We start from the raw sequence: 17,864 nt of genomic DNA on the forward strand, positions 1-17,864 counted from the left end.
CCGCCGGAAGTTGTCGAGTGATTCTCAGCATCTGGACCGTGGCAGGAGAGCTAGGGAGCTGACATGGAGCGGCAGGAGCAGGACGCGGGCTCTGACGACGCCATGGACTCGTTCCTGGAAAAGTTCCAGAGCCAGCCTTATCGCGGCGGGTTCCACGAGGACCAGTGGGAGGAGGTGAGCGGGCCCGGGGTCTCCGCAAGTGTGTGTGTGTGTGTGTGTGTGTGTGCGCGCGCGTCGTCCGAACTCCTGGGGCCTCCAGGGCGCCGAGGCGCCTCCCTCACCTCCGAGCCCTGCCGCTGCCAGCGGAAACGTGGTTTCTACTTGAGTGTTAAAAATCGGCCCCGAAGTTTTGAGGGTCCTCTTAAGCTGCCAGTACGTTTAGGTGTACAGGTTTTGGAGTCAGAAACCTGTGACTCCACCACATACTGGCTGTAATACTGGGTCAGTTATTTCATCTATCTGAGCCCGTCCCCTCATTTGTAAGATTCCTCGAACTGTAACACCAATCTCGTGGGATTGTGGCAAAGCTGAAGTGAGAGGGTGGGTAAAGTGCCAGGAACATACGAGCGCTCAATTGATGGTGATTACTACCACTCTTATAAGAATGTGAGAACTGAAAGATCTTTAGGGATTATTCTACACTCTGTTTTACAGATGGGAAACTGGGGCCTGGATAGGGAGAGAGAAAGGCAATCATGAAGATTTGCAAATTATGATGAGTAAGAAAACTTTGATGTAGAGACATGGAATTGGATGTACTCAGTGGAAAATCCTATTTATGTAGTTCATTCTTCTCTTAACAATCTCCAGGAATTTGAAAAGATCCCCTTATTTATGAAGAAAGCGCCATCAGAAATTGATCCCCAGGAGAATCCTGACTTGGCTTGCCTCCAGTCAATTATTTTTGATGAAGAGCGATCTCCAGAAGGTATCTTCAATGACTCTAACATTTGTTTTGCTTCTCCATTGAATTGAGATAAAGTGTGAGTCAGAAAGCTTCTGATGGATAACAAGAAGTAGTTAGCCCAAGCTAACTTGTCACTATTTATTCCAAATATACTTCTTTGGATACCTACTAAATGCTAGGCATTGGGGATACAGGAATGAATGAGACTGCCCTCAAAAGTTACATTCCAGTGGATAGCCAAACTGCCCTAAAGAATCAGGACAAACCTGTGTGATAAGTGCCAACGTGTAACTATAGGTGCTGTTGGAATACTAAAGGTGGGGGAGGTAGGAGTGGGCTTTCACTGGGTGGGAAATTTGAACTGAATTATAACAATTTTGTAGGCTTTTGCCAAGTTGAGGAGGGTAATTTGCATTCCAGGTACTCAAACAACAGGCGCAAAAACAAGTGTAATTTCCCCCCGTTTCTTCTGTACTTAAAAAAAAGTCCTCTCAGACTTCCCTGGTGGTATAGCGGTTAAGAATCTGCCTGCCAATGCAGGGGACATGGGTTTGAGCCCTGATTGGGGAAGATCCCACATGCCACGGAACAGCTAAGCCCATGTGCCACAACTACTGAGCCTGCGCTCTAGAGCCCGTGAGCCACAACTACTGAGCCCATGTGCCACAAGTACTGAAGCCTGCGCTCCTAGAGCCCGTGCTCCTCAACAAGAGAAGCCACCGCAATGAGAAGCCCGCGCACCGTAATGAAGAGTAGCCTCCGCTAACTGCAACTAGAGAAAGCCTGCGTGCAGCAACGAACACCCAACTCAGCCAAAAATAAATAAATAAATAAATAAATAAGAAGAAAGCAAAATAATATTTGAAAAAAAGAGTCCTCTCTTCAAGAGCTAGGATAAGTATATATATATATATATATATATATATATATTTTTTTTTTTTTTTTTTTTTTTTTTTTTTGCTGTACGCGGGCCTCTCACTGTTGTGGCCTCTCCCGTTGCGGAGCACAGGCTCCGGACGCGCAGGCTCAGTGGCCATGGCTCACGGGCCCAGCAGCTCTGCGGCATGTGGGATCTTCCCGGACAGGGGCACGAATCCGTGTCCCCTGCATCAGCAGGCGGACTCTCAACCACTGCGCCACCAGGGAAGCCCAGGATAAGTATACTTTTTTCCTTTATGCTTTTTTTTTTTTTTTTTTTGGTAAACACTTAATAATCTACCTTGTAAAATATTTGGAATTGATTGTAGTTAAGTATGTGTGACTTTATTTCTCTGTGGTGATACCCAGTTTTACAGCATTCGTTTTTGAGTTTTCTTTCCCTATTGGTTTCTTGTTTTTGTTTGTCATATGTTACATTATTGCATGATTTAGAATTATTTTTAATGAGCCCTTTAAAAAATAGGAAATGGTGATCATTTTTTCTCTTTTTTGCAGAACAGGCCAGGACCTTTAAAGACGAGGGCAATGATTACTTTAAAGAAAAAGACTATAAGAAAGCTGTGATTTCGTACACTGAAGGATTAAAGAAGAAATGTGCAGACCCTGATTTGAATGCTGTTCTTTACTCCAACCGGGCAGCAGCACAGTACTATCTGGGTAATTTATTCCATTATTTAGTACTTTCTAAAAAATTAACTTATGATAAAGACAACTGTGTGATGGCTAGTGGAGGGTTTGAGAATGTCGGCGGAAGAGGAGCTGCTCATCCCAGAAGCCTAGGATAGCTTACTCTAACTGAGCTCTGCTTTTCTAGATAGACTTGGTGAAAAGGGAAACCAGGTACGTTGTATAATTCTTACTGTCTGAACCAAATGAGTAACATCAAATACCTTAATACATGAGTTGGTATGATCTGGAATTTTTGAGCCCAAATGCTTCTACTCTCTCTCTCACAAAAGAAAGTTTTTTTCTGGCCTCTTCTCAAGGATGCTAGAAGGGTTAAGGCAATAGAGTTCTTTGTGTGAGAGAAACTGTATTAATACAAGGGAGAATTTCTCAGAGTATTCTTTGGGACCTTTGAAGTAAAACATTCTTTGAACAAGTAAATTTGGACAGTGCTCCTGCTTCACGGGAGATCCACAGTGCACATTAGTATGTTAAAGCTGAGAAAACCTACAGCAAAGAACCTTACCCTGTGATTCTCAGGTTTTATAAGCCTCCTTTTCAAGTAACATTTATTAACATGCAGGACTGTTCTGCAGACATGACTTTGGGAAACACTGATTAATTGTTTGGGTGGCATTATTGTTGGTGACTATAGTCTTGGTCGTATTAGACCCATGTTACTTATCACAGAGTTTTAGAGAGGACCTGGGAACGACCTCAGCCTTTTCTGAGGGGCTGGTAGACAATAAGCCTTGCAGTCTAGCTGGGATAAGTCTGTTGGGACTCGTCACCATTGGAGCAGAGTTTCTTTCTAATCATAGGCCACTCCAGCTGTCTTCTCTTTTAGAACTTTAGAGATTATTTGAGCCAACCAGCCCCGTCATTTTACATAGGCCCAGAGAGCGACCCCTTTGGTTAGTGCCAGAACCTTGACTAGAAACCCACTCTTCTAACTTCTGGAGGAATACATTTTCTTCATTGAGCAAACTGAGTTCTTGTTCCGTGCTAGGAACTGTGCTAGGCACTGGCATCATAGAAGTGAGTTAAGACCTGACCTTTCCCTAAAGGAGCTTAATTCATTTACCTATTCAGTCAGTAAATAGAAAGCATTTACTGTGTGTAGGCACTGCACTGTGAATAAGAGCTACATAGTTCCTTTCCTTGGGGAACTAAAGAATGTCATGTATAGGGCTAATAAGACCAAAAACACCTTGAAAGAAAAAAACCGCATGTAATGTGATAACCAGAGGAGCAAATGTGTAATATTCAGAGACACTCCTTAAACGATGTCACTGGTATGGCTTACAGAGCACTTTCACATTTTTTTTTATCCCTCTTGACCTCATAGCAGCTATGTAAGATAAATGAGGTTAACAGCTTTATCCCTAGTTAGCAGAGTAAGAAACTGTAGTAATAAATGTAGTAAAATGAATTGTTGAAGGGTACACAGTGCTAGCGTTAGGATGTGGAATTGAGTTTGATTCAGAATACACTAAATGGAAGACCCCTTTACCCACGCTTCCGGAGGTACCTGGTGCTGTTGATTCTTCAGTCCTGAGTACTTTGTAGGTTCTACAGTATAGCTTGGTAGCTTTGAGTTTTCCCCCTGCTGGCTTAGAAGTCAGTTTTCTCAAGCCGAATTAGGCATTTAGCCTGTGTCTCTTTGTTCTCCAGCTTTAAAATGTGTTCTCTGTTGTTCTCATTCTTGTTGTCTCTGTGGATTTATGGCTTTTTTGTGGCAGAGGGGAAGTGGTAGGGGTTGAACTGCATGTGTTCAGTCTACTGCCTTTTACCAGAAGTTTTTGGATTTCTCTTATATGTATTTTTTCCATAGTTAGGATCATGCTGTTCTTCCAATTTTGTATTCAGTTCTTTTCACTTAATTTTATAACATAAACAGTTTCACCTGTCATTAAATTATTTGTGAATACTATTTTAATAGCTACATAAAGTTGCATCATATGGACATACCAGGGTTTACACTATTTGCTTTACTATTCTGCTGTTGTTGAGTATATAGCTGCTTTTAGGTTTGTTTTGTTTTGTTTTGTTTTTTGCGGTACGCGGGCCTCTCACTGTTGTGGCCTCTCCTGTTGCGGAGCACAGGCTCCGGATGCGCAGGCTCAGCGGCCATGGTTCACGGGCCCAGCCGCTCCGCGGCATGTGGGATCTTCCCGGACCAGGGCACGAACCCTTGTCCCCTGCATCGGCAGGCAGATTCTCAACCACTGCGCCACCAGGGAAGCCCTAGGTTTTTTTAAGTAATGCAAAAATGAACAAAGTTAGCGATAAAGTTTTTCCAGTAATTCTGGTTTTTCTTTAGGATTTGGCAAAAAGCTATGACTCACAGGCCACATCTGGATCCCTGACCTCTTGTGAGCTAAACGTGTTTTTTACATTTTTAAAGGATTGTAAAACAAAGAAGAATGTATAACAGACCATATGTAGCCTGGAAAGTCTGAAATATTTACTATATGGCCCTTTAGAGAAAAATTTTGCAGACCCCCAGGCTAGAGTTTTAGAAGTGAAATTAATAGGTAAATACCAAGGTGTTAAGTAATACTTACAGTATAAACTAGAAAGTGAAAGTCTATCTCATGCCTCCTAGTTTGGATAACCAGTGTGTATGATTGCACACCTTTTTTAAATGCACTTACAAATATGTATGTGTGTGTACCTGTGTCTGTATATTTAGATTGGTGTGTTTTATAAAGATGGGCTTCTATACACATTGACCCACCACTTAAAATAATATAGCACAGACATCCTATCATGCTTCTACATGCAGAACTGTCTCACTCTTTTAAATAGCTGTATAGTATTTAGTAGTATGGATTTACCATAATTTATTTCATCATTACTAAATGGAGGGTATTTAGGTTATCTCCAGCTTTTCATAATTAAAAGTAATGCAGCAGTTAACATGCTTTTAGATTTATCCTTTTACATTTTTGCAAGCATTTTTTTTGTTTTGTTTTTTTGCGAGCATTTTTTTTTTTTTAACATCTTTATTGTTTTGCAAGCATTTTTAAGGATCAGTTCTTAGAAGAGTATTGTTGGGTCAAAGTGTGTGTACAAAGTGCATGCCAATTTGCTTTCTAATTTACTCTTAGAGTGTCCTTTTTCCATATCTTCACCAATATTGGATATTATCTGTTTTTAGTTTTTACCAATTTCATGTTAATTTTAATTTCTCTGATCATTAGTGATGTTGAGTATCTCTCCATATGCTTACTAGCCATTTATAGTTGTTCGGTGGGTTGCCTGATGCTGTAAACATTTCTAAGGTGCTTGATGAGCACAACTATATTTTTTTCTATTGGGTTGGCCAAAAAGTTCGTTCGGCTTTTTCTGTAAGATGTTATGAAAAACCCGAACGAACCTTTTGGCCAACCCAATATAAACAGTTGCTCTGATTTTTATCTCTCCAAGATTGTCCAAGAGTGTTTTTGTTTCTACACACAAAATTTTGGAAGTAATCTGATCTCAAAACGTGTTTTCTCTTTTACTGAATGGTGTTTTGTTAGGCAATTTTCGTTCTGCTCTCAATGATGTGACAGCTGCCAGAAAGCTAAAACCCTGCCACCTGAAAGCCATAGTAAGAGGTAAGTCTTGTAGAGCTGTAGTATGATTGTCATCGCGGAAAAGCTGGCATGCACTGCACCAGAAGTATTTTAAGCTTTGATATGAAGGTGCTAAGATACTAATGAAGTCATCTTATTTTTGCCATCTTGATATTAAGTCCTTGTCAACAGCAACATGCCATTTTTAAAAGAATTCTCCAGAGAATAATCCAACCCTCTGTGTTTTAAGAATTTGTAGAGAAATTGAAACTTCTCATTTTAAATTAATAAAGATAAAATGAATTAAAATAAAGCAGTTTTAAAAGCCACATTCTAATTTTTTTTCCAAACTAGCTGATTGAAAGGCAAGATCTTCAAATGCCATGTTAATGTTAATTAAAAGATAAGTTATGGGACTTTGGCTGCTAACTCTAATGCTGAGATGTTCCCAGATTATTTTTTCTCTTGTAGTCTGACCTTTGTGTGTAATAATAGTGCTTTTATTACTTTTATACTTCACCTTTTCTTTGAGAAGCTCAAAGGTGATTTGTAAACTTTAATTTATTCATTACATATTAATCTCTGTATCCTCATGACCAACTTAAAATGCTTTATCAAAGTTATTGCTTAATTAATCATGGTTAGGGGGTTTAAGTAGATCTAGGTCTTTCAGCTGTAGGGAAAGGAGGTACTAAACAAAGATGGGCAAGTAAATTGAGTATAGTCCTGTGGAATTTGCCACAGGCTGGAAGTCTGTACTTTGATTGAATTGTCACTTTTACCTTACCATGTGACCATGGCGAGACACCCACTCTGAGTATCAGTATGCCCATCTCTGGAAGATCAGGTTGGATTCTATTGACATTTAAGCCCTTACAGTTCCGATATTTTTAAATTCTGTGGAAAGCCCAAAGAGGCTAACTGGAGACAAAACATGATTAAAGGAGAGGCAGCTTAAACTGGTAGCCATCAAGAACAATTTTAGGAGAGACCTAATGTCTTTGGTCTTGCCATTGCTTTTGTGAATGACTGAGACAAATTCTGCTTCTCTCTGCATTTAAAGAAAATCATCTCAGATGAACTTTATTTTTCTCATTTATAGATGAGGAACCTGAAGCTCAGGGATGCTCAGTCCTTTGTCTAATGTTTAGTTGGTAAATGACAGCCAGATTTCCAGTCCAGATCTGTCTGATTCCAAAGACTGTGTTCTTTGCCACTAAGCTGTAGCCTTCCCTACTTTAAGAGTCCTTGATACCAGAAAGGCTTACAGGAGTTTTGAGCTGAATGGGCCCTAGAAATCTTTCTGATCTAAGATACAAGAAATAGTCTTCCTTGTCTGGGGAATGTACTACAAGGGTCTTTATCATCCATTTTCCCTTCAGGGTACTGGCTGGTAGCTGGTTAAGGTTGGGGGTCCCTTTCAAGGATGGCTCTTCCCATGCCTGTTGTCCACAGATACTAAGGGTGCTGGGTTCTACAGGTGCCTTATGCCATCTGGAACTGAAAAACTATGTCGAGGCTGTGAACTGGTGCGATGAGGGGCTGCAGATAGATGCCACAGAGAAGAAGCTTCTGGAAATGAGGGCTAAAGCAGACAAGTTGAAGGTTGGTGGCAAAATCAGCCAATTGGCATTTGCTAATTAGCATTAATTAATTAATTAGCATTTCCCAGATTGTATCTTGGGTCATTGTAAACTTTTTCTTCTTTAAAACAAAACCCAGGGAATTCCCTGGCGATCCAGCGGTTAGGACTCGGCGCCGAGGGCCACGGTTCAATCCCTGGTCAGGAGCTAAGATCCCACAGGCCATGTGTGGGATCAGCCAAAACAACAACAGCCAGCCAAACAACAACAACAAACAAAACCCAAAATGAGTCCCTACCCTTGGCACTCTGGAGGATACAGATAAGTAAACAAGCAAGTGCATAAATATTATAATATGATAGAGGCAAGGAAGAATACATAGTACTTGATAAATTTATAACTATTACGATTTGAATAAATAGATTAGTGCCATAGTCTAGTCTGCACACTGAGTATAGCTATTGAAAGAGAGGAGGGGAAAGGACAGTTAAACATTTAAGCAAAATCTTAAGCTTCTATAATACTGTGTAACTCCCAGCATTAAGACACCTATAACTTGCTCATGAAATGCTACATTTCTGGCACATAACAGCAACAGTGATGATAAAATTAACTCTGTAGTCTGTAATAACAGACTGCCAACACTACCAAAAAAAAAATCCAACATTTAGATAGCACTTACTGTATGTATGTTCCAAGTGCTATTTAAAAATTTTTACTTATATGAATCCATCTGAACCACACACAGTCCTATAAGAGAGGCGCTATTGTAATTTACCTTCCACTAGTGAGGTAGCTAAAGCAGAGAAAGTTGCCCAAGTCACACAACTGGTGAAGCTGGGCTTCAAAGTCAGGCTGTTTGGCTCCAGAGTCCACATTCTTAGTCCTGTGCATTATTGCCTCACAAGTCTGTTCAGTACAAATCCAGACTTGAGTTCTCTTGATTCCTGGTATAGGTTCACTGCTTATACTATGGAATGGGAATTTTCAGTGCCAAGGGAGCCTAGAGCTGGCCCTGAACAGGGATAAGTTTTTAGTCAGAGGTCATTTTGGTCGTATCTACAAAAGTAGATATGTGTGGACCCACGTGGCTCAATAACAGAATTCTGAGCCTAGGCAACTAGGGGAGGGCCAGAATTTCTAGAAGTGGTATATACAGGAGAGAAGATCTAGAGGGCTACTGTGGAAGGCCATCGCCGAGCTTATCTGCAGAAAAACCCTTGTTCGACCTAAATGAAAGCTTTTAGGTCCTGCAGCATAATTAAAGGGAGATTTCAGGGCCCAAAAGCCTGACATTAGGTATAGGTGACATTGCTTGCAGAGTATCAGGAGTATACCCTTTTATCTGAGTATAAATTGATTTTGGATTCCCATGTGCTTGGTATATGTGAGCAATAGACCCATATGGTTATGTTAAGATCAGACAAAATAGACTTCAAGGCAATGACTGTTACCAGAGATAAAGCAAGGCATTTTTTTTTTTAATGATGAAAGGGTCAGCTTATCAAGCATATTTAACAATTCTAAATGTGTATGTACCTAATAATAGAACTTCAAAATGTATGAAGCAAAAATTGACAACTCACAGAAGGAAGAGACAAATGTATAAATAGGTAGAAATGTCAACATCCCTCTCTCAGAGTAACTGATAGACTTAAGTAGATAAAGAAATCAGTAAAGAGAAGTGATGTCAGCAAAAATAGCCAGCTAAAGACCCGGAAAAATTTTCTCCATAAAGTCCATGGAAAATGGACAAAAATGCTCAATCAACTTTTTCATAACTCTGAAATGAATGGAAGGCTTGCAGCAATCTGGGTAGTGTTGGTTCAAGAAAAATGGCTGAACCTCCATAAGAACAGCAAGCTTTGTGGCATTTTTAACTTGCCCTATCCCCATCTCCTCCCTCGCTAGTTGCATAGTAGCCTTGAAAGCAAACAGCCCACAATCATGGTGAAAATGAGCAGCCTGGCGGCCACCAGAAGCAGAACAGGATTAGAGCTCCTTCAAAGCCCCATTCCCAGAGGATTGTCATTATTTGACCATCTAGAAGATCCCACTTACAAGTTGTTTTTATTTGACACATCTTGAAGCTATCCCAGTAGGAAAAGCTTTTTCACAGTGTTGATGTAGGAGGCATTTGTTAAAAACAATTTAAGGCAGTTATTTAAGATTGCACCTGCCTGAGGCAGTGGAAAACCCCTGAGGCAAATAATAGGCTTACCAGAAAACTTAAAAGGGGAAGCTGGGGAATGAGATTCTGTAGGGGCTTTGAAAAGCTCCAACATATTCCTGGAAATCTAGAAGGTCACATATGTGCTCTTGCTATGCATGTGCTCAGGAAAGATCTAAGAATGTCCTAAGCTCTAACCTCTGGCTGATTTGGAACCTTTGTGCCAGCAGGAAATGAAGGCTAAGGCTGAATTGTTAACTACTGGGGTGATTGTTGAAGCCTTGTCCAAACATGCCTGCAGAGCCCCTTGGCAAAGACTGGGAGACTTTTTGGCTCCAGGCGTTTAGGGAAATCTGTCCAGTCATTATCTCACCATTAAGCTAACTGGAGACTTCGGTAGTCACATATAACAGAGAATACAGGCTTTACAGAATTAGTTCAGAAAAGTCACTAAACAAACAATAGCGACAGCAACAACAAACACTGGGGAGGGGAGAGAGAGCATATGCTTTCCAGAGTTGCCACATTATATTATTTTAAATGTCCAGTTTTCAACAAAAAATTACAAGACATGCAAAGGATCAAAGTGTGGTCCACATCCAGGAAGAGAAATCAACAGAAACGGTCCCTGAGGAAGCCCAGACATGAGACTTAAAAGGTAAAAAACTTTCAACCAGCTATTTAAAATATGTTCTAAGAACTGCTGCCTGAAAAACAATGCACCATCTAGAAGTTGAGAATTAAGTTTTATTCAGCAGACTTGCTGAGGACTTAAGCCTGGGATACAGCCTCTCAGACAGCTTTGAAGGACTGTTCTGAGCAGGTAGGGGAGAAGCAAAGATACAGGAAAAAAAACAACAACATGTGGTCGAACATCAAAAGACTACTGCTAGTTAAAGAAACAGACATTTCAAGTTAATGAATTTAGTGCTTTTCTCTGTGGGGAGATGGGCTTATTGAAATTATTCCTTTGATATGCACGTTAACTATAGGACCAGTATTCTGTTTTTTTCCGTGCTGAGCTGAGCATCCCTTAGGATGCACCATCAGGGTGGCTGCAGTGGCTGATGGCTTGATGGCCACAAAATTCTTTGTTTACTGAAATGGCAGGTTACATTCTTTGTCCACAGTGCCTCCTCTTGATCATAAATTCGACCAATGTTTGGGAGGCATTTCATGACCAATTTTTTCCCACTGAGCTGGGAAGGCTCATTCCTAGATCAGGCAAAGAGCCTGTTGGTAGGCTACTCAATGTGCTAATTTTGGATCAGGTCCTACTGATAATCTTAAATTCTTTGGATCGCCTGTCTTACTAGTCTGTTATTCAGGAAATGTTTTCCCTTGTTGCTTCTTCCCATATCTAGAGTTGCACTATTACAATTATTCTGTGTGGAGTTGTATATATGATCAACTGCCTCAAGATGTTTAACCATCATTAATTTTGTTGGAGGCCTGGTTACACATTGGGTAATGCAAGAGACAACAATCTTATAAAACAGACAGGATATAAGTAATATAGCTAGTAAATTAATAAAGTTGTAGTGCAGCAAAGAGAGGCACAAGGTGTAAATAATTTGAAAACAACAAGAGAGCAAGTTAAAATAATGGTTAGTATAGCTAGTTGTAATGTTGTCACAGTAAGCCATCAGGTCCACAGGGGAGCCAGCTGGAGAAGCCAAATGCAGGAGGGATCAGGTAGAGAGAAAAAAATTAATGTTTCATCTTTGTTTACAAAGGTATACTTTCTCAATTTGTTGTAGGTCATGGTTGCCATAAGAGGAAAGCTTTTCTGGAAAGCCAAGATTAAAAGCTGGTATATTTCAGAAAAAGTCATAAAATTATAAATCATATTTATCAGTTCATTCAGTCCCATGTAATATGTCCTGTTGATCTAGGTGGAGGCATTGGGTTTTCCATTAGAGTTTTGTAATTTCTTTTTTTTTTAAAATAAATGTATTTATTTTATTTTATTTATTTTTGGCTGCATTGGGTCTTCGTTGCTGTGCACAGGCTTTCTCTAGCTGCGGTGAGCAGGGGCTGCTCTTTGCTGTGGTGCGCGGGCTACTCTTCGCTGTGGTGAGAGGGCTTCTCATTGTGTTGGCTTCTCTTGTTGTAGAGCACGGGCTTTAGGTGCGTGGGCTTCAGTAGTTGTGGCTCACGGGCTCTAGAGCGCAGGCTCAGTACCTGTGGAGCATGGGCTTAGTTGCTCCACAGCATGTGGGATCTTCCCAGACCAGGGCTCGAACCCGTGTCCCCTGCGTTGGCAGGCAGATTCTAAACCACTGCGCCACTAGGGAAGCCCCTTTTGTAATTTCTTACCCATTTCAGTGGTATGATCTAAAAGTTATCAGAAATTAATATTTTTCAAAGTCCTTGTGAATCTTCTTGAAGATTTTCATTTTATAAAAGCATCAAAGTAAAATAGTGATTGTCTGTAAATGACAAAAGACTTAAAATGGCATGGTTAAAGATCTGATTACAATGTAATTGACAAGAAACTTGGTTATTTCTGTGACATACAACATTCTAAGATAATAATTAGAATTATGACTGATAACATACCAGGACAATAAGATTTTTAGGAATTCCATATAAAATTTGGAATATCTATATTAACATTTACCCACACAGCATAATCTAAGGTTTATTTCCAATCACTTGACAATATTTTTCAAGTAATTTAACATACCAAATAAACCTAATTAGTTTAATATTCCTCTGAGATGCCTCAGGGTTCCTTTGAAGCTTCCCAGAGTTAGCTGGAGGTCAAAAGAACTTCAGTTAGAATTAGATATTTGGGAAGTGTGTCAAGAATATCAAAAAGATTTTAAAAGGTCTGACTTGGTCAAATAAGATCATAGGTCATTGTGAAATAATACTTATTCACTTAACCAAAGTGACAAAAGATTTCAAAAACAGGGACTTCCCTGGTGGTGCAGTGGTTAAGAATCCGCCTGCCAGTGTACGGGACATGGGTTCGATCCCTGGTCCAGGAAGATCCCACATACTGTGGAGCAACTAAGCCCATGCGCCACAACTACTGAGCCTGCAAGACACAACTACTGAGGCTGAGTGCCACAACTACTGAAGCCTGCGTGCTCTAGAGCCCACATGCCACAACTACTGAAGCCCGCGTGCTCTAGGGCCCACTTGCCACAACCGCTGAGCCCATGTGTTGCAACTAATGAAGCCCGTGCACCTAGAGCCCATGCTCCACAACAAGAGAAGCCACCACAGTGAGAAGCCCGCACACCGCAACCAAGAGTAGCCCCGCTCGCCGCAACTAGAGAAAGCCTGCGTGCAGCAACGAAGACCCAGTGCAGACAAAAAAAAAAAGATTTCAAAAGGAAATACACATCACCTAAAGGCAAAGAAACCCGTATAATCTGTTATTAAAAACAGTATTCCAAGAAAATTTTTTTCTCTTAATAAAGAAAGGAACCAAATCTAGTCCTGCACCAACCTACTTTTTTTTTTTTTTGCGGTACGCGAGCGTCTCACCGTTGGTGGCCTCTCCTGTTGCGGAGCACACGCTCTGGATGCACAGGCTCAGCGGCCATGGCTCACAGGTCCAGCCGCTCTGTGGCATGTGGGATCTTCCCGACTGGGGCACGAACACGTGTCCCCTGCATCGGCAGGCGGACTCTCAACCACTGCGCCACCAGGGAAGCCCCCCAACCTACTTTTAATAACAAAATCCATTTACCTCATTAATTTAATCCCAGCCTGACCATGTGCAAAACTTCTTTTTCAGGGCTTCCTTTCTACAAACCTTCCACAACTTTCTGTATCCATATTAGTTTGTTCCTTATTTTTCCATCTAGAAACAACCAGCTCTAGGAAAAAATCACTTGTTCCCCTTAAAATGTATTTCCATTCCTCATACCTTCTTTTGCTGAAAACGCACATCGTACTTTACTTGCATACTGAAACATTTCCCTTGTTGTTTTTAGTGCCTTTAATTACATATTACAGTTTTAACCTTTAAAAATCTTAATCTCTAGCAAAACTGACAAGCAGCAAGTAATTGTGAACTGTTTGTTATACTAGCATTTCCTGATTGGCAAATTTGGGAATATTCTAGAACCTCTAGAAACATATATCTTATAGCATAATTTCTTTCCTCAATGTGGTACAAGACGTGTCTAATAAACCCAGACATCTTTAGTTTCCCTCTTGTAAGGAGACAAAAGTAGGTAAGTTTAGACCTGTTTAGCAATTAATGTTCCAGTATTTTATTTGAAATGACTTGGATAGTCAGTGAATTCTCATCATTTAATTTAACTTAGCAAAACTCAAGTTACCAAAAATCAGGAGAAACTATAGATAGACATACCCAAAACATAATTATTCTTAAGAGTTCACCTGTAAACTCTTGTCTCATTTACCTTTACTTTATAACTTATGAAGATATCATCATACTGCGGGTGAAGAATGTCACCTGCCATTATCAGTAAACAGAGGAAGTTGCAGCCATCAAGCCATCAGCCACTGCAGCTGCCCCTGACTGTGTACCCTGAGGGGATTCAGGATGGAGGAAAAAACAGGATACTGGCCCTAGATAGTTAAGATATAGCATATATATCAAAGGAATGATTTCAGTGAGCCCAGACTCTTGCCTCTTCCCATACATAGAAAAGTGTTAAATTCGTTAACTTGAGATGTCTGTTTTTATTTAACAGTAATCTTTCGATGTTCCGACTACCTGGTTTTATGTAGAAACTATATATCCTGGCTCCTCCCTTACCTCTTCAGAGCAGTTCCTAGAGCTGTCTGCCTCCCAGGCTTAAGTCCTCAGCCGGGACTTAAGAGGCTGCCTCCCAGGCTTAAGTCCTCAGCAAGTCCTCCAAATAAAACATAATTCTCAACTTTTAGGTTGTGCATTTTTTTCAGTCAACGATACCAAGTTATTTTTTCTTGCTGATAAACTCTGCAACAGAAATAACATGAACTTAGTTAACCTAGGTACAATAAAATTAAGGTACGTCTATGTCTATATTGATTAAACCAACAAGCTTAAGCTAGCTCTATTACCAGATACAATTTAATATTGAATATTTCCTAGGTCATGTGAACCTGAAACTCATTCTGGCCAGTTTCCATTATATTTAGAAAAATTTAATTTGTAAGTGCTTACTTTTAAGTCAATTAAATGAGCTCTTTTATAAACTTAATTTTGATAATATTTTCCAGAGGTAGAGACATCCTGTATATATAATGTACACACAGACATATGAACAGACAAAACTAGAGATCTCATAGCTTTAACTTGTAGTTATGAATCAGGTATTATAAACTTACTAGTTTATAAATAGCAGTTGGAATAAGTTAAATTTATTTGCTCAGTTAATTAAGGCTTATACTATGTGTGGAAATGTGGATTTGTCCTTGATAAATCCCTTAAGGAGGCTATAAGTTAGATTTTGAGTGAGGGAGCCTTTCCAGCAGATTGAGTTTAAAAGAGCCTTTTTGTCTCATTTGGTTTCAGGTTTTACCTGATTGAGCTAACTAGGCTCAGTCTCAGGTGTTTGTGGGCTGTATTTACATTTCTGATTTGTAGAGGTTTGCAACACAAAGACAGTTGCTTTAAATTCTCTAAAGAACTAGTCTGCTGCCTAAATGATATTAAAAGATTGATTGGCCCAACTATGTTTTCTTTAATTTGCATTTTTATATCAGTGAGAAAATTTCCAACTATCTGAAAATGAAGAGTTCTGTGTTCTAGAACTTTAGGGTTCAATTTATCATGCCTTCAAAAGTTTGCACAAGGCATTCAACCAAGGCTCTCTTTCTGAGTGTATAGGGTAAACGCAGAGCAAAAATCTCCATTATTATTTTTATTGGCCCCTGAATATTAACTCCCAGGTTTTATTTCATATAGTGTGGGCTCAGGTAACGTTGTTGGTTTCTTTTAGTATGTTTAATTAATATTGTCTGAGGGGCAGATTTATATACACTGTCTTAAAATAGGCAGGGGAAGCATTCCCCAGTGAGACATAATGTCTATCCTACAATATAATTAGGCAAAAGGGATATAACCATCTTACATAAAACCCATTTAAATATATACCAATTTATATAAACTTTCATCTCCATTCTGTCAACTTTTTAAAAAAAATTAATTATTTTTGGCTGCGTTGGGTCTTCGTTGCTGCGTGTGGGTTTTCTCTAGTTGCAGCGAGCAGGGACTACTCTTCGTTGTGGTGCGCTGGCTTCTCATTGCTGTGTCTTCTCCTGTTGCAGAGCACGGGCTCTAGGCATGCGGGCTTCAGTAGTTGAGGCTCTCGGGCACAGGCTCAGTAGTTGTGGCGCACGGGCTTAGTTGCTCCACGGCATGTGGGATCTTCCTGGACCAGGGCTCGAGCCTTTGTCCCCTGCATTGGCAGGCAGATTCTTAAGCACTACGCCACCAGGGAAGCCCTATTCTGTCATCTTTTATACCTTTAACTAGTTTCCATCAGGATCTGATCAACAAGCCTTGGTCTTAACAACAGTCCCAGAAGCTTTCTTTTCTTTTTATCCCTCAATCATTTAATCTATTTTTGTATAAAAGGCTCTGGGGTCCCCAGTGAGAGATTGAGCCAAGGCACTCAGGCCTTTTTGTCAATCTTTTAGCTTGATTAATTGGCCTAATTGTTGCCCCAAGTAATAGTTGGTCAGGTATCTCAGTGTAGTTTTTTTTCTAGCCTTTTAAATAAATAAATAAATAAATATATATATATATATATATATATATATATATACATACACATACACACACACATGACACATAGTTTTTAAACTGGGGTAAATAGAACAGACTTGTTTGGGGCCCTTTAATGTTGGGGACCAATAGAGGGTCCCTTTGGCCCATCCAGCCTTAGGTAGTGTTGTATCAGAACCTTTTTAATCCTATTAATGTTCATTTTATTTATCCCATTTCTTAATAACCGTCTAAAGATTTCTTTATACATTTGGGATGAGACCCTTTAAAATTTCCACCTTGTTGGGAAGAAGTCTCTAGACTTTCTTTCAGTTTTTTTCTTACTTCCCTGTTAATCAACCTAATTAACATTAATTATCCTAATGTTTTTATTGGCATCTGTAAGACCCACTGAGGGGAAGCAGAGACCACAAATAAGGCTTCCCAAACTGTTTTTTTTGTTTGTTTGTTTTAAACTAAGGAGTTCTGGGAATTCCCTGGAGATCCAATGGTTAGGACTCCACGCTTTCACTGCCTAGGGCGCGGGTGCGAAGTAAGATCCTGCAAGCCATGTGGCCAAAATTAAATAAATTAAATAAACAAACTAAGGAGTTCTTAGGTTAACCATTTTACATATATATATTTTCCACCTTCTAATTTGGCTTTATCATAGGTACCAATAAAATAGCTGTTTATAATGAGAGCTCTCTAAAAAATATACCAATTTAGAATTTTCTCCAATTTAAAAGATCCATTGTCTGGCCATTAACTAGATATATCCTAATAGTGACTCAAGCCAATAAGATGCAAGAGGCGTCCCCACAGGAGAGTGCGAAGGATGCTGCCTATACAAGATCTAGAAAGTGTACTCCCAAAAAAGCATAAGAAAGTAAAGGCCTTTGTTGTACAGGCTGACGCAAATAAGGTTCAGATGACAAAAGCCCCTGAGAATTGGCACAGTCAGACAAAAGACTGCTCAGAATCCCAGTCTGTTCGATTGGTTGTGAAATGTACACCATATGTGTACCTTCCAGATGTCAGAGAACAGGCTATTAAAACACACACACACACGCACACACACACACACACACACCACATTGAAGAAGATCAGGTAGAACGTTTTCATCTCAAAGGCACAGGGAGAGAAATGCAAGTTCCCTCTAGAAGGGCTTTTGTTTCTTTAAGGTCAGAATTCTGCAAAGATGTTTTATCAAGCTGTCTTTCTCTAACTTAACTGCAAACACAATAAAAGAACCTCATCTTGGCCATTTTCAGGGTGAGATTTCCTTTAATTACCAATTAAGTAAGTACAAGTTTTGTATGTACAAAAACCTGGCTGGGGTGTAAGTTGGAG

At 39.9% G+C, this 17,864-nt stretch overlaps 1 protein-coding gene across 3 annotated transcripts in view; it reads left to right on the forward strand.

Moving 5' to 3' along the window:
• Positions 1 to 17,864, forward strand: part of TTC4 (tetratricopeptide repeat domain 4) — a 39,610-nt gene continuing 21,746 nt past the window's right edge. The window contains exons 1-5 of one of the 3 annotated variants that reach the window (XM_032603428.1): positions 1 to 174; positions 811 to 928; positions 2,342 to 2,503; positions 6,040 to 6,117; positions 7,556 to 7,680. In XM_032603428.1, the coding sequence (XP_032459319.1) occupies positions 64 to 174; positions 811 to 928; positions 2,342 to 2,503; positions 6,040 to 6,117; positions 7,556 to 7,680 (594 nt within the window). In that variant the 5' untranslated portion in view covers positions 1 to 63. The remainder of the gene's footprint in view (positions 175 to 810; positions 929 to 2,341; positions 2,504 to 6,039; positions 6,118 to 7,555; positions 7,681 to 17,864) is intronic. The other 2 variants (XM_032603417.1, XM_032603437.1) reach the window with 2 other exon arrangements.

The sequence above is a fragment of the Phocoena sinus genome, chromosome 1 (genome assembly GCF_008692025.1).
Source record: "Phocoena sinus isolate mPhoSin1 chromosome 1, mPhoSin1.pri, whole genome shotgun sequence".
NCBI classification, from domain to species: Eukaryota; Metazoa; Chordata; class Mammalia; order Artiodactyla; family Phocoenidae; genus Phocoena; species Phocoena sinus.